Source organism: Bombina bombina, chromosome 4 (genome assembly GCF_027579735.1).
Source record: "Bombina bombina isolate aBomBom1 chromosome 4, aBomBom1.pri, whole genome shotgun sequence".
Taxonomy (NCBI): domain Eukaryota; kingdom Metazoa; phylum Chordata; class Amphibia; order Anura; family Bombinatoridae; genus Bombina; species Bombina bombina.
Window position 1 is genome coordinate 1,035,754,847 of NC_069502.1, and position 26,129 is coordinate 1,035,780,975.

The following is a 26,129-nucleotide window of genomic DNA, read 5'->3' on the forward strand; positions in this document are numbered from 1 at the left end:
ATCTCCCTTGTGGAGGGGAAGCTTTGAAGTCCAGAAGATATTCCTGAGATATGATCTCCAACGCCCAGGGATCCTGAACATCTCTTGCCCACGCCTGGGCGAAGAGAGAAAGTCTGCCCCCTACTAGATCCATCGCCGGATAGGGGGCCGTTCCTTCATGCTGTCTTAGAGGCAGCAGCAGGCTTTCTGGCCTGCTTGCCTTTGTTCCAGGACTGGTTAGGTTTCCAGGCCTGCTTAGATTGAGCAAAAGTTCCCTCTTGTTTTGAAGCGGAGGAAGTTGATGCTGCACCTGCCTTGAAATTTCGAAAGGCACGAAAATTAGACTGTTTGGCCTTTGCTTTGGCCCTGTCCTGAGGAAGGGTATGACCCTTACCTCCAGTAATGTCAGCAATAATTTCCTTCAAACCAGGCCCGAATAAGGTGTGCCCCTTGAAAGGAATGTTGAGTAATTTAGACTTCGAAGTCACATCATCTGACCAGGATTTAAGCCATAGCGCCCTACGCGCTTGGATGGCGAATCCGGAATTCTTAGCCGTTAGTTTAGTCAAATGAACAATGGCATCAAAAACAAATGAGTTAGCTAGCTTAAGTGTTCTAAGCTTGTCAATAATTTCAGTCAATGGAGCTGTATGGATGGCCTCTTCCAGGGCCTCAAACCAGAATGCCGCCGCGGCCGTGACAGGCGCAATGCATGCAAGGGGCTGTACAATAAAACCTTGTTGAATAAACATTTTCTTAAGGTAACCCTCCAATTTTTTATCCATTGGATCTGAAAAAGCACAACTGTCCTCAACCGGGATAGTAGTACGCTTTGCTAAAGTAGAACTGCTCCCTCCACCTTAGGGACCGTCTGCCATAAGTCCCGTGTAGTGGCGTCTATTGGAAACATTTTTCTAAATATAGGAAGTGGGGAAAAAGGCACACCCGGTCTATCCCACTCCTTGCTAATAATTTCTGTAAGCTTTTTAGGTATAGGAAAAACATCAGTACACACCGGTACCGCATAGTATTTATCCAGCCTACACAATTTCTCTGGTACTACAACTGTGTCACAGTCATTCAGAGCAGCTAATACCTCCCCAAGCAACACACGGAGGTTCTCAAGCTTAAATTTAAAATTAGAAATCTCTGAATCAGGTTTCCCCGAATCAGAGATGTCACCCACAGACTGAAGCTCTCCGTCCTCATGATCTGCATATTGTGACGCAGTATCAGACATGGCCCTTACAGCATCTGCGCGCTCTGTATTTCTCCTAACCCCAGAGCAATCGCGCTTGCCTCTTAATTCAGGCAACCTGGATAATACCTCTGACAGGGTATTATCATGATTGCAGCCATGTCCTGCAAGGTAATCACTATGGGCGTCCCTGATGTAATTGGCGCCATATTAGCGTGCATCCCCTGAGCGGGAGGTGAAGGGTCTGACACGTGGGGAGAGTTAGTCGGCATAACTTTCCCCTTGTCAGAATCTTCTGGTGATATTTCTTTTATAGTTAAAGACTGATCGTTACTGTTTAAGGTGAAATCAATACATTTAGTACACATTCTCCTATGGGGCTCCACCATGGCTTTCAAACATAATGAACAAGTAGTTTCCTCCGTGTCAGACATGTTTAAACAGACTAGCAATGAGACTAGCAAGCTTGGAAAACACTTTAAACAAGTTTACAAGCAATATAAAAAACGTTACTGCACCTTTAAGAAACACAAATTTTGTCAAAATTTGAAATAACAGTGAAAAAAGGCAGTTACACTAACGAAATTTTTACAGTGTATGTAACAAGTTAGCAGAGCATCGCACCCACTTGAAAATGGATGATTAACCCCTTAATACCCAAAACAGAATAATAACAGACAAAAACGTTTTTTCAAACAGTCACAACAACTGCCACAGCTCTACTGTGGCTTTTTACCTCCCTCAAAAACGACTTTGAAGCCTTTTGAGCCCTCCAGAGATGTCCTGGATCATGCAGGAAGAAGCTGGATGTCTGTGTCTGTAATTTTTGCTGTGCAAAAAAACTGCAAAATAGGCCCCTCCCACTAATATTACAACAGTGGAAAGCCTAAGGAAACTGTTTCTAAGCAAAATTCAAGCCAGCCATTTGGAAAAAAACTAGGCCCCAATAAGTTTTATCACCAAATACATATAAAAACGATTAAACATGCCAGCAAACGTTTTATATTACATTTTTATCAGAGTATGTCTCTCTATTAATAAGCCTGATACCAGTCGCTCTCACTGCATTTAAGGCTTTACTTACATTAGTTCGGTATCAGCAGCATTTTCTAGCAAATTCCATCCCTAGAAAAATATTAACTGCACATACCTTATTGCAGGAAAACCTGCACGCCATTCCCTCTCTGAAGTTACCTCACTCCTCAGAATATGTGAGAACAGCCATGGATCTTAGTTACTTCTGCTAAGATCATAGAAAACGCAGGCAGATTCTTCCTCTAAATACTGCCTGAGATAAACAGTACACTCCGGCACCATTTAAAAATAACAAACTTTTGATTGAAGAATAAACTAAGTATAAAACACCACACTCCTCTTACGACCTCCATCTTGGTTGAGGCTTGCAAGAGAATGACTGGATATGACAGTTAGGGGAGGAGCTATATAGCAGCTCTGCTGTGGGTGATCCTCTTGCAACTTCCTGTTGGGAAGGAGAATATCCCACAAGTAATGGATGATCCGTGGACTGGATACACTTAACAAGAGAAATGGCATCACAAATAAAGTGATTAGCATGTTGAAGGAGTTTAACAATGCTATAAGCATTATGGTCTGACACTTGTTGTGCTAAAGCCTCCAACCAGAAAGTTGAAGCTGCAGCAACATCAGCCAAAGAAATAGCAGGTCTAAGAAGATTACCTGAACATAAATAAGCCTTCCTTAGAAAGGATTCAAGCTTCCTATCTAAAGGATCTTTAAACGAAGTACTATCTGCCGTAGGAATAGTAGTACGTTAAGCAAAAGTAGAGATAGCCCCATCAACTTTGGGGATTTTCTCCCAAAACTCTAATCTATCAGATGGCAAAGGGTACAATTTCTTAAACCTTGGAGAATCAGTAAATGAAGTACCCAGACTATTCCATTCCCTAGAAATTACTTCTGAAATAGCATCAGGAACTGGAAAAACTTCTGGAATAACTACATGAGGTTTAAAAACTGAATTTAAACACTTATTAGTTTTAATATCAAGAGGACTAGACTCCTCCATATCTAATGCAATCAACACTTCTTTAAGTAAAGAACAAATAAACTCCATCTTAAACAAATATGAAGATTTATCAGTGTCATTATCTGAGATAGAATCTTCTGAACCAGATAGATCCTCATCAGAAATAGATAAGTCAGAATGATGGCGGTCATTTAAAAATTCATCTGAAATATGTGAAGTTTTAAAAGACCTCTTACGTTTACTAGAAGGAGGAATAACAGACAGAGCCTTCCGAATAGAATTAGAAACAAATTCTTTAACGTTAACAGGAACATCCTGAACATTAGATTTTGAAGGAACAACAACAGGTAATGGATTATTACTAATGGAAATGCTATATGCGTTTGATAGCTTATCATGACAACTAACACAAACTACAGCCGCAGTTACCAAAAGTTTACAACAAATGCACTTAGCTTTGGTAGAACCGACATCAGGCAGCGCTTTTCCAGAAGTAGATTCTGATCCAGGGTCAGGTAGTGACATCTTGCAATATGTAAAAGAAAAAACAACATATAAAGCAAAATTATCAAATTCCTTAAATGGCAGTTTCAGGAATGGGAAAAAATGCAAAATGAAACGAGCCTTTAGAAAACCAGAAGCAATTAAAAAGTGAGACTGAAATAATGTGAAAAAAACTGGCGCCAAGTATGACGCCCACATATTTTGGCGCCAAGAATGACGCCCATATTTTTGGCGCCAAAAAACGTCCGCAATACACATACGTCAAAAAATGACGCAATTACGTGAAAACTTCCAGCGCAAACTATGACGCTGGAAAAGACGACATTTTTGTGCCAAAAAAGTCTCGCGCCAAAAATGACGCAATAAATAGAAGCATTTTCTGCACCCGCGAGCCTAACAGCCCGCAATTTTTGAAAAAAAGTCAATTGAAAATTTTAAGGTAAGAAAAATAAAATTTAGATGCATTTTCCCAAAAAAAATTAAACTGACAGTCTGAATGAAGGAATACTGATTATCCTGAATCATGGCAAATATAAGTTTAAACACATATATTTAGAACTTTACATATAAAGTGCCCAACCATAGCTTTGAGTGTCATAAATAGAAATAAGACTTACTTACCGTAAGACACTCATCTACATATAGTAGATAGCCAAACCAGTACTGAAACGAGAATCAGTAGAGGTAATGGTATATAAGAGTATATTGTCGATCTGAAAAGGGAGGTAGGAGAAGAAATCTCTACGACCGATAACAGAAAACCTATGAAATAGATCCCCTAGAGGAAGACCATGGTATTCAAATAGACAATACTCTCTTCACATCCCTCTGACATTCACTGCACTCTGAGAGGAAAACCGGGCTTCAGCCTGCTGCGAAGCTCATATCAACGTAGAATCTAGCACAAACTTACTTCAGCACCTCCATGGGAGGCAAAGTTTGTAAAACTGAATTGTGGGTGTGGTGAGGGGTGTATTTATAGGCATTTTAAGGTTTGGGAAACTCTGCCCCTCCTGGTAGGAATGTATATCCCATACGTCACTAGCTCATGGACTCTTGCTAATTACATGAAAGAAATATGGGTTTACTGTCCCTTTAAGTATAGGCTATAAAAAAAAAGCTGTGTAAACATAGCCAGAAGAAATAACACTCCCAGGTGAGATGGTAGGCAAGATTTGTAATAAAATGTCAAACGAATAGTCTAGTCAAAATGAAACTTTCATGATTCAGATAGAGCATACAATTTTAAGCAACTTTCTAATTTACACCTATTATCGATTTTTCTTTATTGGTTGATTTTTGGTTCAGCTCCTGATTAGCGCTTGCTGATTGGTGGTTACATTTAGACACCAATCAGAAAGTGCTACCCAGGTTCTGAACCAAAAATGGGCCGGCTCCTAAGCTTACATTTAAATAAAGATAGCAAGAGAACGAATAAAAATTGATAATAGGAGTAAATTAGAAAGTTGCTTAAAATTGCATCCTCTATCTGAATCATGAAAGTATAACTTTGACTAGACTATTCCTTTAATTTCCAATTGTTCTCTCTAAGTATTGGGATTTGGTATATAACCAAAGATAAGATAGGGAAGCATTTGTGTGTACAGAAAGTGTTAACATAAGGAGATATGATTTCCCTGCAAGATCAACCCATTTTGATGGGTTGTGGCCAGTGTTAATTTCGTCGACTAACACTAGACTAAAAAACTAGACTAAAATGACTATAAAACTAAAGAAATTCTAATGACTAAAATACGACTAAAACTAAAATGGCATTTTAGTCAAAAGACTATGACTAAAACTAAATCAAAATTACATTTTAGTCAAAAGACTATGACTAAAACTAAATCAAAATTTGCTGACAAAAACATTTTATGCAAGGTGTTATAATCAATCCATATCCAATTTCTGCTCTTTTGTAAAATTTACAAAACTTAATTTTATTAAATTTTAAGAAAAATAAAGACATGCTATATACCACAACAGTTTAAATCTGTTAAATCTGTATTGCATGTTCAAACCTTAATACCATAAATAAAAAACGGTTAATAAACCTTTACTCCAGGAGTATACAATGAGTTTGGAAGTTCTAGAGCAGAGCTAATATCGTTGCCGAAATATTTTCGAATCTGTGAACAATCAATTGATTCTTCCTATAGAAATAAGTATAACCTATGAATATGGGTTTAAGTTATGCTGTGCCTGTGCTAGCTGCAGAAACTTTTTGTTGTGTTGAGTTACTTAATACTTGTTTTAATTATTAACAGAGAACTGTTAAAGTTTTAATATTGTTTAAATAATGCATTACACTTTAACTACACCCCTTAGATTTTAGTCAACTAAAATCTACTGGAGATTCAGTCGACTAAAACAATTCAGATGACTAAAATACGACTAAAACTAAAATGGCATTTTAGTCAAGACTAAAACTAAGACTAAATTGAAACTTGTCGTCAAAATTAACACTGGTTGTGGCATTAGAGATCGAAACCAGCCATTTCATAAACCAAAATAAACCTAAACAAGCAATTTCTCATACGTTTGAAGGGTTTTTAAACAGCCAGTTTCATTGTTGTCTTAAAAAAACACTAAACAGTTGCTTATATTTAATAGAAATCATTGCAATATGTATTATTCATCTATTTAAATTGATTTTAACTTTTATTTATTTTACACTACATTTGTGCAGTGTCTTTTGCTTCCTGTCAGAGCCCTACAAGGACGACGACGAGGCCTTTGCAGGAAGGTTTATCTTTGCCTGGTGTCATAAAACTTATAGGCTAGTGAATAGACTAAGGGGGCGATTTATCAAGCTGAGGTGGACAGGGGCGTACATATGCGACCCTGTCCGCCGCAGCTCGCCTCTGGCGGGCTGGTTCTCTTGTGAGAACCTGCAGCCGTAGTGGGTTGAAAGGCTTCCGAAGCCTGTGATAAATTGACCCCTAAATAACAAGGAGTCAGATTTTCTCATGCCCAGAACTTACAGAGTAAAAACTTTAAAATTTTCTAGTACACAGTGCTCGTTTAAATATTAGCCATATGGTGGGTGTAGATCCTAGGGAGAACACTGCACTTTATGGTATAAAAAAATATATATGCTGCCATACCCTTCTCCTATATATTTGTATGATGGTGTGAAGCTGAGACTAAAATAATTTTTCACAAAAGGAGCAACACTAGAACAAGAGATCATGAGTTGGAGGGTATAAAGAACTTATTTACAGAAAGGGTGGTTGGTTCATTAAACAAACTTCCAGGGTGATAAATAGAAACACTATAATGGAATCCAATAAAGTTTGGGATATGTATAAAGCTATACTAAGAAATAATTACACTTACGCTTCAGAAAGGAATGTGAGACTTCTCAGCTCCTCACTGGGAGAAGCAGATCTACACGGACTAGTGTTTTTGTAAACCAATCGCTACCAGTGTTACTTTCTGTGAATACAGCTACCCAGTACACAGGTTTTTTTTTATGCAATTAAAGGGACAGTCAACTCCATTGTATTGTATAAAGATAGATAATCCCTTTATTACTCATTCCCCAGTTTTACATAACCAGCACTTTTATATTAATATACGTTTAACCTCTGTGATTACCTTGTATCTAAACCTTTTTTGACAGCCCCCTGATTACATGACTTTTTATTTATCTATTGACTTGCATTTTAGCCAATTACTGCAGTGTTATCCACAACCCACGGGCATGAGCACAATGCTATCTACATGGCTCACATGAACTAGCAGTCTCCTGTTATGAAAAGCTAATAAAAAAGCATGTGATAAGGGGCTATCTGTAGTGGCTTAGAAACAGGCAGAAATTTAGAGGTTAAATGTTATAAAGGATATTAATATAACAATGTTGTTTGTGCAAAGCTGGGGAACGGGTAGTAAAGGCATTATCTATCTTTTTAACCAATACCAATTTTGGTGTTAACTGTCCCTTTAACATGATTTCATAGTAAGTCAGATCTTTGCAGAGACCAGTAAAATGCAAAAAAAATTCCTTATCTCAACAACCCTTGTAAAAAGATACCTTTAACGTTGAATATAATAAAATGACTGAAAATGCCAAAAATGATTAAAGCTGAAAAATTATTGGAAGATTTTAAAGATCAATAGACTGCTTTGTTCCATACAAAGAAAAATAACTGACATGTGTGTGTATATATATATATATATATGTGTGTATTTATACATGTATATATACAAACACATACATACAAAAACACATATCTACCTCTTTCAACCAAAACTTTATTTTTAATCTGAGCTATCCTGCTAAATGCAGTAGCAGATAGGCTTTTAGCCCTAATTCCTATACAGCAAATCCATCATTCAGTAAACAACGGTAAAAAAAATTATAGGATAAAATCTTGGACCATTATTGGGTTTGTGCTTTCAGCATCTGTTGATTAAATAAAATGAGCATAACTCCTCATACCTATCTACATAAAACAATTTAGTGTAAATGGTAAAAAGTAATACAAAAAACTATAACTACATTTAAGAGAAAAGCCGGAATAAAAAGAGTCATTAACTAAAGGGAAACAGAACACATGTCTAATAGCCCCTTAGGAGTTGTTAAAGGTTAGTTATAACTCACAGTAGTCTCAACATAACAATGAAAATAAGATCTGAGCAAATCAGTGCAGTCCAATTTCTTCCCTGCAGCTACAAGCTTTTGAAGTTGAAATGGTTTTGTTGTACCTCTTTCTCATGGTCAGAAAACCAGCTGGTGTCTTTACTGGAGCCTTGAGGCAAAACATGAAGATCCACCAGAACAGCAAAGTTCCCACACTGCAAAACAAAAGTTGAAATCTTTAGGATGTTGTAAGGCACATGCACAGCAGACAAAAAAGGAAACCACCACCAAGAACTATTATAAGCTTCTTGCTCAAAAGAAACACATCAAATTACATGATTGCTTGACCTACTGCTGGAAGCAGCAATACATTTGTTTTGCATTCAAACTCCTGCTGGAACTTTTCAATTTACCTCATAAAATTAAGAGGGATGGAAAAACAAACTGATGAGCGTGGCACTATACACGCAATGCCACATTTTAACAATTAATCATTAGACATGCCGTAGAATATGTTTTAGACTAGCTACTAAATATTAACCCTTGTAATGGCCTCAGATCTTTCATATAAACGCATCTAAGCTAATAATATTTCCAAATGATAGATACATACTTATATTGTTACCACTGCAGCTACAAATTATGTGTTTCTATATGCTCATGTGCACTTACTGTATGTGTTGCAGTCAAGTGACACATTATTTGCTGTAAAATCTTGTTTTAAAAGCAATAACAGGGCTTAAATGGATATGAAACCCACAATTTTTTTATTTCATGATTCAGACAGAGCATACAATTTTAAATAACTTTCTAATTTACATCTATTATCAAATCTTCTTCTTTCTCTTGGTAACGTTTGTTGACAAGCAGGGCCATAAGTTTAGGCGCCGGCCCATTTCTGGAGCACTAACTGGCAGCGGTTTTGCATTTACAAGAACACTAGAGGGCAGCACTATTTCCTGTCATGCAGTGCTCCAGGTGCCTACATAGTTATCTCTTCAACACAGAATATCACTGGAACAAAGCAAATTTGATAATAGAAGTATAATATAAATTGGAAACTTTTTAAAATGGTATATTCTGTCTGAATTGCAAAATAAAATGTTAGGGTTTTATATCAGTATGAGTTCCATATTAGCTTGATTGAAATTCAAAATTTAAATCTTAATTTACACTATTAAGATATTGTTAAATTAAGACACCTTGATATGGATATGCATTTTCCCCCTAGATATTTATATTTAGATATAGATATTTAAATATGTTTCCCTTGGTGATAATAAAATGTGAGTTTTGCTTTTATAATTGTACAAAGGTTTTTTTTTTTTTAAAAAATGAAGTTTAGAAATTCTTAATTAGACTTGATTTAAAAGATTTTGCCATAAACATTTGCAATATAAGTCCAGTAAATGAAATGCTATTATTAGTGGCAAATACTAAGCTCCATTGGTTTATATAAACACCACAAGTATGTAGTATATATATTTGAATTAAAAGAAGCATTAAAATTGAGTTTAATTAAGTTTTGTATAATTTATGTTTTTTTTTGTATGTGATGAAATCTGCTACATCCCCTGAATCTATTTAAAGAGACAATGTAATAAAAATGATTTGCGTGTATTTAGCCCCAGGTTAATTGCTGCAATAAAACTGTCATACATGTTTATCAAACATTATAATTTTTAGGCAGATTTTTTTTTATACATTAGTAATGCCTTTTCCACGACCTGGCCCCCAGCTATACCCTATGCTCTCAATGAAAGAGTTGATAAGTACTACACACCATGAGCACACTGCTGGTTCCGCTCATGTGCTAGGACACAAGGTCACAATAGGTATAAGCAAATTAGCAAAAGATTCATGAGTCAGGTACTATGTGAGATATAGGAGGCGGGGGGGGGGGGAGAGTTGTTTTTTTTTTTAATGGACTGTCCTCCTGCCGTGAAGGTACAACAACAGAGAATAGCCCTTTAGGAAAGCCTGAGTGTCATTACAATATTATTTGTAGGGGATTGCACATTCTATACTAGATCTACAAGTATTTTTTGTTGAACAATAAACTAAAGATAATCTAACAAAAGATTATCACTAGAGGGCGCTAATAAATATATGTGATAAGAACACATAAATAAACAAAGTGATAGTGCACATTCAAAATTTAACATTGTCAATCGATAATAATAACAAAGATTAATAAAAAAAATATTCAATATGCAAAAATATATAAACCAAATGTTTAAGAGAAAAATTGCCCAACTTAATTGTTTCCCATCAGAGTGATCATCAAATTAAATTGTTGCCAAATTAAATTGCTGATAGGCAACTCTTCCTTCTATACTTAAACACCTAAAATGAAGGTGTGGGCAAGGTAGGCTGAGACTTCTGAGTAGCTCAGGAAACTCTCTTACAGGTTCCAATTCAGAGGTCTCAGTCTGCCTTGCCCACACCTGCATATTAAGTGTTTAAAGGGACATGAAACACACATTTTTTCTTTCATGATTTTGAAAGAGTATGCCATTTTAAACAGTTTTCTAATTTACTTCTATTATATAATTTGCTACATTGTCTTGATATTCTTTGCTGAAAAGCATATCTAGATAGGCTCAGTAGCTGCTGATTTGTGGCTGCACATAGATGCCTCATGTGATTGGTTCACTCATGTGCATTGCTATTTCTTCAACAAAGGATATCTATAGAATGAAGCAAATCAGATAACAGAAGTAAATTGGAATGTTGTTTAAAATTGTATTCTCTACCTGAATCATGAAAGAAAAAAATCTTGGTTTAGTGTCCCTTTAAGTATTGTGATAACCCACTTTGTAATTACTTGGTCAGTGTTTTTGAAGCAATGTGGCGCCCCCTTTGTGTTTTATGATTGCACATTTTTGTTGTACTGCTATATAAGAAGGATGTTTATACACATTTCTTTTGACAAACATACTTGCATCAGACCCGCCCAGTCAAACGTTAATTTTTAAATATTAACACTTGGAAGGCAAACTGAGATGTCTACTTTAATATCAGAAAAAATAATTTATGCTTACCTGAAAAATTAATTTCTTTCATTGTGGTAAGAACCATTACTCCTGGGTATTCCACTCATGGCCACTAGAAGGAGGCACTGATTCCGAAAACCCCAAGAGTCCTTAAAAACTCATCCAGCTCACTGGTCAACTAGTCTGACGTATAACCAAGCAAGGAGAAGAAGAAACATAGGAAAGGATAAGATAAAGAAAAAAGGAGCAGCGAAAAAAAAACTGCTGCCAGAAAAAGATATAATTAAAATCTAGCAAAAAATGGACTGGTCTCGTTGACTTTAACCACCATGAAAGAAATTAATTTATGAGGAAAGTATAATTATATTTTCTTTCATGAAGGTGGTGAGTCGGAAGTCATTACTCCTGGGTAGGTAATACCCAAGCTGTGGAATCCATGAGTAATGAGTGCAGGGCAAACTAATTAATTATATATATCTTTGAAATCAAAATACTCTTTTTTTAAACATCTAATGTCCAGAAACACTGCTTGAAGGACTTTCCTACCAAAGGCCAAACTGTGCTTAGAGTGCCATAAAACATGTTGAGATCTGTGCATATCCTAAAAACATAATTTATGCTTACCTGATAAATTCCTTTCTTCTGTTGTGTGATCAGTCCACGGGTCATCATTACTTCTGGGATATAACTCCTCCCCAACAGGAAATGCAAGAGGATTCACCCAGCAGAGCTGCATATAGCTCCTCCCCTCTACGTCAGTCCCAGTCATTCGACCAAGAATCAACGAGAAAGGAGTAACCAAGGGTGAAGTGGTGACTGGAGTATAATTTAAAAGATATTTACCTGCCTTAAAACAGGGCGGGCCGTGGACTGATCACACAACAGAAGAAAGGAATTTATCAGGTAAGCATAAATTATGTTTTCTTCTGTTATGTGTGATCAGTCCACGGGTCATCATTACTTCTGGGATACCAATACCAAAGCAAAAGTACACGGATGACGGGAGGGATAGGCAGGCTCATTATACAGAAGGAACCACTGCCTGAAGAACCTTTCTCCCAAAAATAGCCTCCGAAGAAGCAAAAGTGTCAAATTTGTAAAATTTGGAAAAAGTATGAAGCGAAGACCAAGTTGCAGCCTTGCAAATCTGTTCAACAGAGGCCTCATTCTTAAAGGCCCAAGTGGAAGCCACAGCTCTAGTGGAGTGAGCTGTAATTCTTTCAGGAGGCTGCTGTCCAGCAGTCTCATAGGCTAAACGTATTATGCTACGAAGCCAAAAAGAGAGAGAGGTAGCAGAAGCTTTTTGACCTCTCCTCTGTCCAGAGTAAACGACAAACAAGGAAGAAGTTTGGCGAAAATCTTTAGTTGCCTGCAAGTAGAACTTGAGGGCACGAACTACATCCAGATTGTGTAAAAGACGTTCCTTCTTTGAAGAAGGATTTGGACACAAGGATGGGACAACAATCTCTTGATTGATGTTCCTGTTAGTGACTACCTTAGGTAAGAACCCAGGTTTAGTACGCAGAACTACCTTGTCTGAGTGAAAAATCAGATAAGGGGAATCACAGTGTAAGGCTGATAACTCAGAGACTCTTCGAGCCGAGGAAATAGCCATTAAAAACAGAACTTTCCAAGATAACATTTTTATATCAATGGAATGAAGGGGTTCAAACGGAACACCCTGTAAAACGTTAAGAACTAAGTTTAAACTCCATGGTGGAGCAACAGCTTTAAACACAGGCTTGATCCTAGCTAAAGCCTGACAAAAGGCCTGGACGTCTGGATTTTCTGACAGACGTCTGTGTAACAAGATGGACAGAGCTGAAATCTGTCCCTTTAATGAACTAGCTGATAAACCCTTTTCTAAACCTTCTTGTAGAAAAGACAATATCCTAGCGATCCTAACCTTACTCCAGGAGTAACCTTTGGATTCGCACCAGTATAGGTATTTCCGCCATATTTTATGGTAAATCCTTCTGGTAACAGGCTTTCTAGCCTGAATCAGGGTATCAATAACCGACTCAGAAAAACCACGTTTTGATAAAATCAAGCGTTCAATTTCCAAGCAGTCAGCTTCAGAGAAGTTAGATTTTGATGTTTGAATGGACCCTGTATCAGAAGGTCCTGTCTTAGAGGTAGAGACCAAGGCGGACAGGATGACATGTCCACTAGATCTGCATACCAAGTCCTGCGTGGCCAAGCAGGTGCTATTAGAATTACTGATGCTCTCTCCTGTTTGATTTTGGCAATCAAACGAGGAAGCAGCGGGAAGGGTGGAAACACATAAGCCATCCTGAAGTTCCAAGGTGCTGTCAAAGCATCTATCAGAACTGCTCCCGGATCCCTGGATCTGGACCCGTAGCGAGGAAGTTTGGCGTTCTGGCGAGACGCCATGAGATCTATCTCTGGTTTGCCCCAACGTCGAAGTATTTGGGCAAAGACCTCCGGATGAAGTTCCCACTCCCCCGGATGAAGAGTCTGGCGACTCAAGAAATCCGCCTCCCAGTTCTCCACTCCCGGGATGTGGATTGCTGACAGGTGGCAAGAGTGAGACTCTGCCCAGCGAATTATCTTTGATACTTCCATCATTGCTAGGGAGCTTCTTGTCCCTCCCTGATGGTTGATGTAAGCTACAGTCGTGATGTTGTCCGACTGAAACCTGATGAACCCCCGAGTTATTAACTGGGGCCAAGCCAGAAGGGCATTGAGAACTGCTCTCAATTCCAGAATGTTTATTGGAAGGAGACTCTCCTCCTGATTCCATAGTCCCTGAGCCCTCAGAGAATTCCAGACAGCGCCCCAACCTAGTAGGCTGGCGTCTGTTGTTACAATTGTCCAGTCTGGCCTGCTGAATGGCATCCCCCTGGACAGGTGTGGCCGATAAAGCCACCATAGAAGAGAATTTCTGGTCTCTTGATTCAGATTCAGAGTAGGGGACAAATCTGAGTAATCCCCATTCCACTGACTTAGCATGCATAATTGCAGCGGTCTGAGGTGTAGGCGTGCAAAAGGCACTATGTCCATTGCCGCTACCATTAAGCCGATCACCTCCATGCATTGAGCTACTGACGGGTGTTGAATGGAATGAAGGACGCGGCATGCATTCTGAAGTTTTGTTAACCTGTCTTCTGTCAGGTAAATCTTCATCTCTACAGAATCTATAAGAGTCCCCAAGAATGGAACTCTTGTGAGAGGAAAGAGAGAACTCTTCTTTTCGTTCACTTTCCATCCATGCGACCTTAGAAATGCCAGAACTAACTCTGTATGAGACTTGGCAGTTTGAAAGCTTGAAGCTTGTATTAGAATGTCGTCTAGGTACGGAGCTACCGAAATCCCTCGCGGTCTTAGTACCGCTAGAAGGGCACCCAGAACCTTTGTGAAGATTCTTGGAGCCGTAGCCAATCCGAATGGAAGAGCTACAAACTGGTAGTGCCTGTCTAAGAAGGCAAACCTTAGATACCGGTGATGATCTTTGTGGATCGGTATGTGAAGGTAAGCATCCTTTAAATCCACTGTGGTCATGTACTGACCCTCTTGGATCATGGGTAAGATTGTCCGAATAGTTTCCATTTTGAACGATGGAACTCTTAGGAATTTGTTTAGAGTCTTTAAATCTAAGATTGGCCTGAAAGTTCCCTCTTTTTTGGGAACCACAAACAGGTTTGAGTAGAACCCTTGTCCTTGTTCCGACCACGGAACCGGATGGATCACTCCCATTGTTAACAGATCTTGTACGCAGCGTAGAAACGCTTCTTTCTTTATCTGGTTTGTTGACAACCTTGACAGATGAAATCTCCCTCTTGGGGGAGATAATTTGAAGTCTAGAAGGTATCCCTGAGATATGATCTCTAGTGCCCAGGGATCCTGAACATCTCTTGCCCAGGCCTGGGCGAAGAGAGAGAGTCTGCCCCCTACTAGATCCGGTCCCGGATCGGGGGCTCTCGGTTCATGCTGTCTTTGGGGCAGCAGCAGGTTTCCTGGCCTGCTTGCTTTTGTTCCAGGACTGGTTAGGCTTCCAGCCTTGCCTGTAACGAGCAACAGCTCCTTCCTGTTTTGGTGCAGTGGAGGTTGATGCTGCTCCTGTTTTGAAATTCCGAAAGGGACGAAAATTAGACTGTCTAGCCTTAGCTTTGGCCTTGTCTTGAGGTAGGGCGTGGCCCTTACCTCCCGTAATGTCAGCGATAATTTCTTTCAAACCGGGCCCGAATAAGGACTGCCCCTTGAAAGGTATATTAAGTAATTTGGACTTAGAAGTAACATCAGCTGACCAGGATTTTAGCCACAGTGCCCTGCGTGCCTGTATGGCGAATCCTGAGTTCTTAGCCGTAAGTTTGTTAAATGTACTACGGCCTCCGAAATGAAAGAATTAGCTAGTTTAAGGACTCTAAGCCTGTCCGTAATGTCGTCTAGCGTAGAGGAACTAAGGTTCTCTTCAAGCGACTCAATCCAAAATGCTGCCGCAGCCGTAATCGGCGCGATACATGCAAGGGGTTGTAATATAAAACCTTGTTGAACAAACATTTTCTTAAGGTAACCCTCTAATTTTTTATCCATTGGATCTGAGAAAGCACAGCTATCCTCCACCGGGATAGTGGTACGCTTAGCTAAAGTAGAAACTGCTCCCTCCACCTTGGGGACCGTTTGCCATAAGTCCCGAGTGGTGGCGTCTATTGGAAACATCTTTCTAAATATTGGAGGGGGTGAGAACGGCACACCGGGTCTATCCCACTCCTTAGTAACAATTTCAGTTAGTCTCTTAGGTATAGGAAAAACGTCAGTACTCGCCGGTACCGCAAAGTATTTATCCAACCTACACAGTTTCTCTGGTATTGCAACGGTGTTACAATCGTTGAGAGCTGCTAAGACCTCCCCTAGTAGTACACGGAGGTTCTCCAATTTAAATTTAAAATTTGAAATATCTGAGTCCAATCTGTTTGGATCAGAACCGTCACCCACAGAATGAAGCTCTCCGTCCTCATGCTCTGCGAGCTGTGACGCAGTATCAGACATGGCCCTAGCATTGTCAGCGCACTCTGTTCTCACCCCAGAGTGATCACGCTTGCCTCTTAGTTCTGGTAATTTAGACAAAACTTCAGTCATAACAGTAGCCATATCTTGTAATGTTATCTGTAATGGCCGCCCAGATGTACTAGGCGCCAAAATATCACGCACCTCCCGGGCGGGAGATGCAGGTACTGTCGCGTGAGGCGAGTTAGTCGGCATAACTCTCCCCTCGCTGTTTGGTGAAATTTGTTCACATTGTACAGATTGACTCTTATTTAAAGTAGCATCAATACAGTTAGTACATAAATTTCTATTGGGCTCCACCTTGGCATTGGAACAAATGACACAGATATCTTCCTCTGAGTCAGACATGTTTAACACACTAGCAAAAAAACTTACAACTTGGTTATAATCTTTTTTAGCAAAAAAACGCACTATGCCTCAAAGAGGTACTAACGATTAAATGACAGTTGAAATAATGAACTGAAAAACAGTTATAGCATCAAACTTTAAAACAACCCAACTTTTAGCAAAGGTTTGTTCCCATTAGTAAAAAACAACACTAATTAAATTTGTACATAAGAAAACAAAACAACGTTTTTTATTCACAGTCACTATAAGAATTCTCACAGCTCTGCTGAGAGAATTTACCTCCCTTCAAAGAAGTTTGAAGACCCCTGAGATCTGTCAGAGATGAACCGGATCATGCAGGAAATATAAAAGTAGCTGACTGAAATTTTTTGATGCGTAGCAAAGAGCGCCAAAAACGGCCCCTCCCTCTCCCACACAGCAGTGAAGAGAAACGAAACTGTCACAATTAAAGCAAAAAACTGCCAAGTGGAAAATAATGCCCAAATATTTATTCACACAGTACCTCAGCAATGTAAACGATTCTACATTCCAGCAAAAACGTTTAACATGAGAATAGTTATTAAAAGGATTAGTGACCTTTAATACAGTAGTTCCGGTGAAATACCATCCCCAGAATACTGAAGTGTATACATACATGTCATTTTAACGGTATGGCAGGCTTTTCTCATCAATTCCATTCAGAAAATAAAAACTGCCACATACCTCAATGCAGATTCATCTGCCCGCTGTCCCCTGATCTGAAGCCTTTACCTCCCTCAGATGGTCGAGAACAGCAATATGATCTTAACGACTCCGGTTAAAATCATAGTAAAAAATCTCTGTCAGATTCTTCCTCAAACTCTGCCAGAGAAGTAATAACACGCTCCGGTGCTATTTTAAAATAACAAACTTTTGATTGAAGTCATAAAAACTAAGTATAATCACCATAGTCCTCTCACACATCCTATCTAGTCGTTGGGTGCAAGAGAATGACTGGGACTGACGTAGAGGGGAGGAGCTATATGCAGCTCTGCTGGGTGAATCCTCTTGCATTTCCTGTTGGGGAGGAGTTATATCCCAGAAGTAATGATGACCCGTGGACTGATCACACATAACAGAAGAAATAGCTAATTAAGTAAAAATAGTTTGCATATTTAAAAATTGCTGGCAAGTATTTTAAAATAATTTTCAAAAATAAGCAAAAGTATTTACATAGCTATGCTGTCTGGAGAAGTCTGGTTTACCGCCCCTTATCAGTGTTTAGCATCAGAAACACAGGCATTGTATTTCAACTGAGATCACAGCAGCTTGTTTGCTTCTAGGCATGCTCCAGCAGATGAGTGTTAAAGTCTCTAATAGAATGTCAAAGCCCTAACAACATTAAAAATAGGAAACCTTGGGGGGCGTGTCCGAACTGCGAACTGGAATGGTCACACTCTTTAAGAGCTCTGATTGAACTCCAGACATCCGCCGATTTCAGGAGACATCCGACAGCAATAACGGCCCAGCAACACACATATCAACAACCTGGATATTGACTGTATTTTTGAAATTAGAGCCCTAGACCGGACGTCAAAGGCCTAAAGTGGCGGCCGTGACTAGGTAACGTTACACCGTCAGCACACTGAGGTGGACTTGCTTTAACTGTTCTTTTTGACTCACAATAACACCATACTGACCGGTTTCAACTTCTCTACACAAAATAAGAAGAAATAAGCGATCATATTAACAGAGGAGCACTAAGTAATATAGCCAAGATGGCCGCCGCATGAGAACAAAATTTGCAGCAGCGTCTCGATCATCACTTTGAAAAACTTGAGAAAATAATGCAATGGCTGTTAGACAAAGCACCATTTGATTTCCTGTTGAGTGGATATATTGCTCAAGGAGTAGGACCTACACCAAGTAAAACTTCAGCAACAGACACATATGGAGGCGCTGATACACTAATGAAAGCAAATAATGAGAATTCCGACCGGGAGAGATCTCAACAAGTCAGATATCTGCAGCATGCCACGAAAATCAAACCCTCACACGGAGGCCACCACAGCATTGAATGCTATAACCGCTAACGCTTCAAACACAGCAGCTACACATACGTCCCAAAAGGATCAAAGCCTGACATCTAATCCAACCCATATCATCATCGGAATGACAACAAGGCCTATTCAGGAGGGAATGAGCTCACAGATGATGGCAACTGTCAAGGGATCTGGAGGGAACCCCTGGGCAGCCGAAACCATCAAGAGATCAAGCTTTCTACTAGTCAGCAGAACCTCGGATAACTACCGAATGGAGCTGGACTTGCTCACTGGACATAATACTGGTAAACATGCTCTAGTGCGGGTTCTGGACTTATCAGACGACCCGTTTCACAGCATAACTTCGGGACCTACATCACAACGGCCCAAACTCATGAAAACTCTGCAAAGAGCCAGTATTACACCCATCGGAGATAAAATACGCTGGCAACCACAATCTGGAGGATAGAGATGCACTGGCACACTATCACAGTAATTATTCCTCCGTCCTAAATAACGTTCTCAGGACTGATATGTTTAATCACCTAGTTTTACGGTGTATTACGGTTAATGTAGTAATTGGATTAATAGCAATGTGTTTTCACTATGTTAGGCGTAGTTACGCTATGTTAGAACCTTAAAAAATGCTAGTTTAATTATGTACTTTATACATGCCATCCTAATATGTGTTACATAGATAGTACTGTTAGGCAGAGGTTAGTTTTACCCGGCACTGCAATACAATCTCAATCTGCGCACTGCAGGACCTGTTTATTTTTAGATCTACAAGCTCCAATATGGTATCTATTATAACTTCTCGGAAACATGTACTGCCATCTGTATAAGGTTTTTCAGTTCACCCAAGAAAGTACTTATGAGGTTAGTGGAGGGGGGGGGGGGGGCTAAGGGGATTGACTTTCTAAGTAAAAAAAATAAATTATGTAAGAACTTACCTAATAAATTAATTTGTTTTATAGTGGCAAGAGTCCATGAGCTAGTGACATATTAAATATACATTACAACCTACGCCGACGATACCCAGTTAATCATCTCACTCACCCGAGACCCCGCCACCGCCAAGAAAAATGTCCACGAAGGACTTACAGCAATCGCCACCTGGATGAACAACAACCGTCTCAAACTCAACACTGACAAGACCGAAATCCTCCTCCTCGGACCCACCAAATCTGCATGGGATGACTCCTGGTGGCCCAAAGCCCTCGGACACCCTTCAACTCCAACACGCCACGCACGAAATCTAGGCGTCATCCTCGACTCATCACTTTCCATGGACCGCCAAGTCAACGCCGTCTCTTCGACTTGTTTTCACATACTCCACCTACTGCGAAAAATCTTCAAGTGGATCCCCACTGAAACTAGAACATCTGTCACCCACGCCCTCGTCAGTTGTCGACTGGACTACGGCAATGAACTCTATGCTGGGTCCACCATCAAGCTCCAGAAATGACTCCAACGCATCCAGAACACCTCGGCCAGACTCATCCTCAACATCCCTCGCCAAAACCACATAACCGAACACCTAAGGAACCCCGTCAACAAGAGAATCACCTTCAAGCTCCTAACCCATGCATTCAAGGCCCTCCACAACATCGGTCCTGAATACATCAACCACCGTGCCAATTTCTACACCCCCTCCAGACAACTCCGCTCTGCCGACCAAGCACTCACAGTCATCCCCCGCATCAAGAAAAAAACAGCTGGAGGAAAATCCTTCTCCTATATGGCAGCAAGGTCATGGAACTCCCACCCGCTGCACCTCAGACAATCCTCCTCCCTTACAAACTTCAGGAAGGACCTCAAGACCTGGCTCTTTGACTGAATCGTCTTCCCTTAGCCCCCCTCTCCCCCCCCTCCCATAGCTCCTTGAGACCCTCACGGGTGATTAGTTTGGGTGATTAGTTAGCGCTTTACAAGTACCCAATAGATAGATAGATACCAGGAGGGGGCAAAGTTTCCCAAACCTCAAATGCCTATAAATACACCTCCCACCACAATCATACCTTAGTTTAACATATAGCCAAGTAGTGAGGTGTAAAAAGGAGTAAAAAAAAAGCATACAAAAAGAGGAACTGGAAAAATAATGTGCTTTATACAAAAAAAAAATCATAACCACCAAAAAATAGGGCGGGTTGCATGGCTACTATGAATGAAATTAATTTATCAGGTAAGTTCTTACATAAATTATATTTTCTTTCATGTAAGTGGTAAGAATCCATGAGCTAGTGACATATGGGATAATAATACCCAAGATGTGGAAATCCACAGAGTCACTAGAGAGGGAGGGATAAAATAAAAACAGCGATTTCGTCTGAGTAATTAAATCCAAATAATAATTAAGTTTTCATAAAAAAATTCAAAAAACTCAAAACATAGGCAATAGAATCAAACTGAGACAGCTGCCTGAATAACTTTTCTACGAAAGGCTGCTTCAGAAGAAGCAAATACATCAAAAAGGTAAAATTTTGTAAATGTATGCAAAGAAGACCAAGTTGCTGATTTGCAAATCTGATCAACTGAAGCTTCATTCTTGAAAGCCCAAAAAGTGGCAACTGATCTAGTAGAATGAGCTGTAATTCTCTGAGGCGGAGACTGCCCTGCATCCAAATAAGCTTTGTGAATCAAAAGTTTCAACCAAGATGCCAAAGAAATGGCAGAGGCTTTCCTGGAACTAGAGAAAAACATAATTTATTCTTACCTGCTAAAAAAATTTTTTTGACACGGTGAGTCCACGGATCATCTTAATAACTGTTGGGAATATCACTCCTGAACAGCAGGAGGAGGCAAAGAGCACCACAGCAAAAGCTGTTAAATACCACTCCCCCTACCCACAATCCCCAGTCATTCTCTTTTCTTGTATCAGTTGCAAGGAGGGGTAAAGTTAGGTGTCTGATTCTTCAATCAAGAGTTTGTTGTTGTTTAAGCACAGCAAGTTTGCTCTGGTTTTCTTTGGGGTTTAGCCGTAGTCCATGTCAGTCTCTTCAGTAGAGCAAGTGGTTGCTTTTAAGCATTTGGGAACTTGTGGGGTATAATCCCCACTGGGTCTCCCAAGTAATGTCATGCTGCCCTTGGTTGAAAGTTTGATTAAGTTTACTTTGCCTTTTCTTTTTTCCACAGGTCCTAAGTGAGCTGTCCTGCTGCCTGAGGTAAGTGCCTATTTCTGCACTTTGACAGTTAATTTTGTCTAAATATACAATCAGCCTTCTAGGTTAACGGTTTATTGTATGGCAGTTTTGCAGGCACTGGGGATGTTTGGCTCAGTTTATTATGTTTTCACTTTTGGTGTACGTGTTTTGTGTTTGTGTATTAATGGCTACCGGGAGGTTTGTTAGGCCACGCCCACAATAGGCGGGCTTATCTGAGATAGCAAGGGCGTTTTTGACGCCATTTTAGCTGTTTCCTGTTGTTCCTAGATGTTGCAGCTCTGTTGCATAGCTCCTCAGAGGTGGTTCAGCGTTCTCTCCGTTGCGGCTGTATGGGGGTCTGAATCATTTTCTGACTTTGTTTCCGGGAGCAAGGAGGTCAGGTAGTCATTTCAACAGAGCTTGCTGAGGTGTGGAGGTTGCCTGTTGTTTTTTGTGGGGCTGTTGCTCTGTTTATATTTAAGTTTCTGTCTGAATTTCAGGGACTATAACGTTTGTGCCTCTTTTTGCATTCATTTTGTGAAAAATTGTTGCTGCAAGATTTATTATGCAGTTTATTTAAGGATTTTCTAGTTTGAAAAAAATAAAATAAAATAAGAAAAAGTCTGTTTCAAATTTAAAGGGACAGTAACTTTTTTTTGTTTCATTAAAATTCTGATTCTTTTTTTTTCCAAAAGTTTTTATTGAGATATAATGAACAGAATGTATGCATATCATAACAACTTTGCCCCATTGGTTACAGAGGGGACCTGAAATTCACTATCAGCATATACATACAACAACAAATATTGTACCTGAACCGGCAGTACATTTCCAGTAATATAAGACCAAATAGGTGTCAACATGAACCACCAGTATTTACCTCATTTTATATTATAACTCAATATAATACAGCAAATGCAATATCCAGTATGTTCTCAATTACAACATTCTCATTTTTATTTATACATACCCTCTAGGTACACATATAGGGCTACTCGTCAGCCCCTGACCACATATGGGAATTGTCATTAGAAGTTAGGGGATGGGAGACCACTTTTCGGTCTTTATGTAGCTCAATATGAAGATATACAGTATGTTACTAACGCTGCTTCAACAGAAAAGTGGGAGACCTTAACACTATAATATGGTATATGGAGAGTAGATACAATGTAAAGGGGTTCTAACAGAGTGGCAGTGAGATTACTACAGATAAACATTAAAACATAATCCTATGGAAGTAGCAAGCAATTTCAGAGGTGTTAACATCATTACTGTGATATTTCACTTACTATAGAGGGGATAAGATAAAATACTTTCATTAATAAAAACTTTGTGTAAGCCTGCAACCATTTACTTTGTTATGGTGGTTCAGAGGGCCTAAGAGAGAAAAAAAAAGAATAATCTATAAATAAGGAAATTTATGCTTACCTGATAAATTTATTTATTTTACGATATGACGAGTCCACGGATTCATCCTTAATTGTGGGATATTGTCCTCCTGCTAACAGGAAGTGGCAAAGAGCACCACAGCAGAGCTGTTATATAGCTCCTCCCTTAAATCCTCCCCCCAGTCATTCGACCGAAGGCATAGGAAGAGAAAGGAAAAGCTAAAAGGTGCAGAGGTGACTGAAGTTTTAAAAATAAAATAAATTCTGTCTTAAAATGACAGGGCGGGCTGTGGACTCGTCATATCGTAAAATAAATAAATTTTTCAGGTAAGCATAAATTTCCTTTTCTTTTACAACGATATGACGAGTCCACGGATTCATCCTTACTTGTGGGATACAATACCAAAGCAACAGGACACGGATGAACGGGAGGGACAAGACAGAGACCTAAACGGAAGGCACCACTGCTTGAAGAACCTTTCTCCCAAAAACAGCCTCCGAAGAAGCAAAAGTATCAAATTTGTTCAATTTGGAAAAAGTATGAAGGGAGGACCAAGTCACAGCCTTACAAATCTGTTCAACAGAAGCATCGTTTTTAAAAGCCCATGTGGAAGCCACAGCTCTAGTGGAATGAGCCGTAATTCTTTCAGGAGGCTGCTGTCCAGCAGTCTCGTATGCCAGGCGGATGATGCTTTTCAGCCAAAAAGAGAGAGAGATAGCCGTAGCTTTTTGACCCCTACGCTTTCCAGAATAAACAACAAAAAGAGAAGATGTTTGACGAAAATCCTTGGTCGTTTGTAAGTAAAACTTCAAAGTGCAAACCACGTCCAAGTTATGTAATAGACGTTCCTTCTTAGAAGAAGGATTAGGACACAAGGAAGGAACAACAATTTCCTGATTAATATTCTTATTTGAAACAACCTTAGGAAGAAATCCAGGTTTAGTATGTAAAACCACCTTATCAGAATGGAATATAAGATAAGGCGAGTCACATTGTAAAGCAGAAAGCTCAGAAACTCTTCGAGCAGAAGAGATAGCAACTAAAAATAAAACTTTCCAAGATAATAGCTTAATATCTACGGAATGCATGGGTTCAAACGGAACCCCTTGAAGAACATTAAGAACTAAATTCAGACTCCATGGCAGAGCAATAGGTTTAAACACAGGCTTGATTCTGATTAAAGCCTGACAAAAAGACTGAACGTCTGGGACATCCGCCAGACGCTTGTGTAATAAAACTGACAAAGCAGAAATTTGTCCCTTTAAAGAACTAGCAGATAACCCCTTCTCCAATCCTTCTTGGAGAAAGGACAAGATCCTAGGAATCCTAATCTTACTCCATGAGTAGCCCTTGGATTCGCACCAATAAAGATATTTACGCCATATCTTATGGTAAATCTTACTAGTGACAGGCTTGCGAGCCTGAATCAGAGTATCAATGACCGACTCAGAGAATCCCCGCTTTGATAAAATCAAGCGTTCAATCTCCAGGCAGTCAGCTGCAGAGAAGTTAGATTTGGATGTTGGAACGGACCTTGAATGAGAAGGTCCTGTCTCAATGGTAGTTTCCACGGAGGTAGAGATGACATGTCCACTAGATCCGCATTCCAAGTGCTGCGTGGCCACGCAGGCGCTATTAGAATTACTGAAGCTCTCTCCTGTTTGATTCTTGCAATCACATGAGGTAGGAGAGGAAAAGGTGGAAACACATAAGCCAGGTTGAACGACCAAGGTACTGCTAGAGCATCTATCAGTACAGTACAGTCTATCAGTAAAGCCTTGGGATCCCTTGACCTGGACCCATAATGTGGAAGTTTGGCATTCTGAGATCCCATTAGATCCAATTTCGGTGTGCCCCATTGTTGAGTCAATGATGCAAACACCTCTGGATGGAGTTCCCACTCCCCCGGATGAAAAGTCTGACGGATTATCTTTGATACCTCTATCATCGCAAGAGAATTCCTTGTTCCCCCCTGATGATTGATATATGCTACAGTCGTGATATTGTCCGACTGGAATCTTATGAATTTGGTCAGTGCCAACTAAGGCCACGCCTGAAGCGCATTGAATATTGCTCTCAATTTCAGAATATTGATTGGTAATTGAGACTCCGTCGGAGTCCAAGTTCCCTGAGCCTTCAGGGAATTCCAGACTGCACCCCAGCCCAAGAGGCTGGCGTCCCTTGTCACTATAACCCATGATGGCCTGCGGAAGCACATCTCCTGGGACAGATGATCCTGTAACAACCACCACAGAAGAGAGTCTCTGGTCTCTTGATCCAGATTTATCTGAGGAGATAAATTTGCATAATCCCTATCTACTGTCTGAGCATGCACAGCTGCAGTGGTCTGAGATGAAAGCGAGCAAACGGGACGATGTCCATTGCTGCTACCATTAATCCAATGACCTCCATACACTGAGCCACTGATGGCCGAGGAATGGACTGAAGAGCTCGGCAAGTATTTAGAATCTTTGATTTTCTGACTTCCGTCAGAAATATTTTCATGTCTACCGAGTCTATCAGAGTTCCTAAGAATGGAACTCTTGTTTGTGGAACAAGTGAACTCTTTTCTATATTCACTTTCCAACCATGAGTTCTTAGGAAGGACAGCACAATGTCCATATGAGATTTGGTCAGATGATGATTTGACGACTGAATCAAGATATTGTCTAGATAGGGCGCCACCACTATGCCCCGCATCCTGAGAACCGCTAGAAGGGACCCTAGCACTTTTATGAAAATTCTGGGAGCTGTGGCCAACCCGAAAGGAAGGGCCACGGACTGATAATGCTTGTCCAGAAAAGCAAACCTTAGAAACTGATGATGATCCTTGTGGATAGGAATTTGAAGGTACGCATCCTTTAGGTCCACAGTGGTCATGTATTGACCCTCCTGGATCATTGGCAAGATTGTTCGTATAGACTCCATCTTGAACGATGGGACTCTGAGAA

The 26,129-nt window shown here is 39.8% G+C and overlaps 1 protein-coding gene across 1 annotated transcript in view; it reads right to left on the reverse strand.

Moving 5' to 3' along the window:
* The window catches only part of SLX4IP (SLX4 interacting protein), a 700,517-nt gene that overhangs the window by 427,398 nt on the left and 246,990 nt on the right, over nt 1-26,129 (reverse strand). Inside the window, exon 2 of the mRNA XM_053712149.1 lies at nt 8,400-8,489. Within this exon, the coding sequence (XP_053568124.1) occupies nt 8,400-8,489 (90 nt within the window). The remainder of the gene's footprint in view (nt 1-8,399; nt 8,490-26,129) is intronic.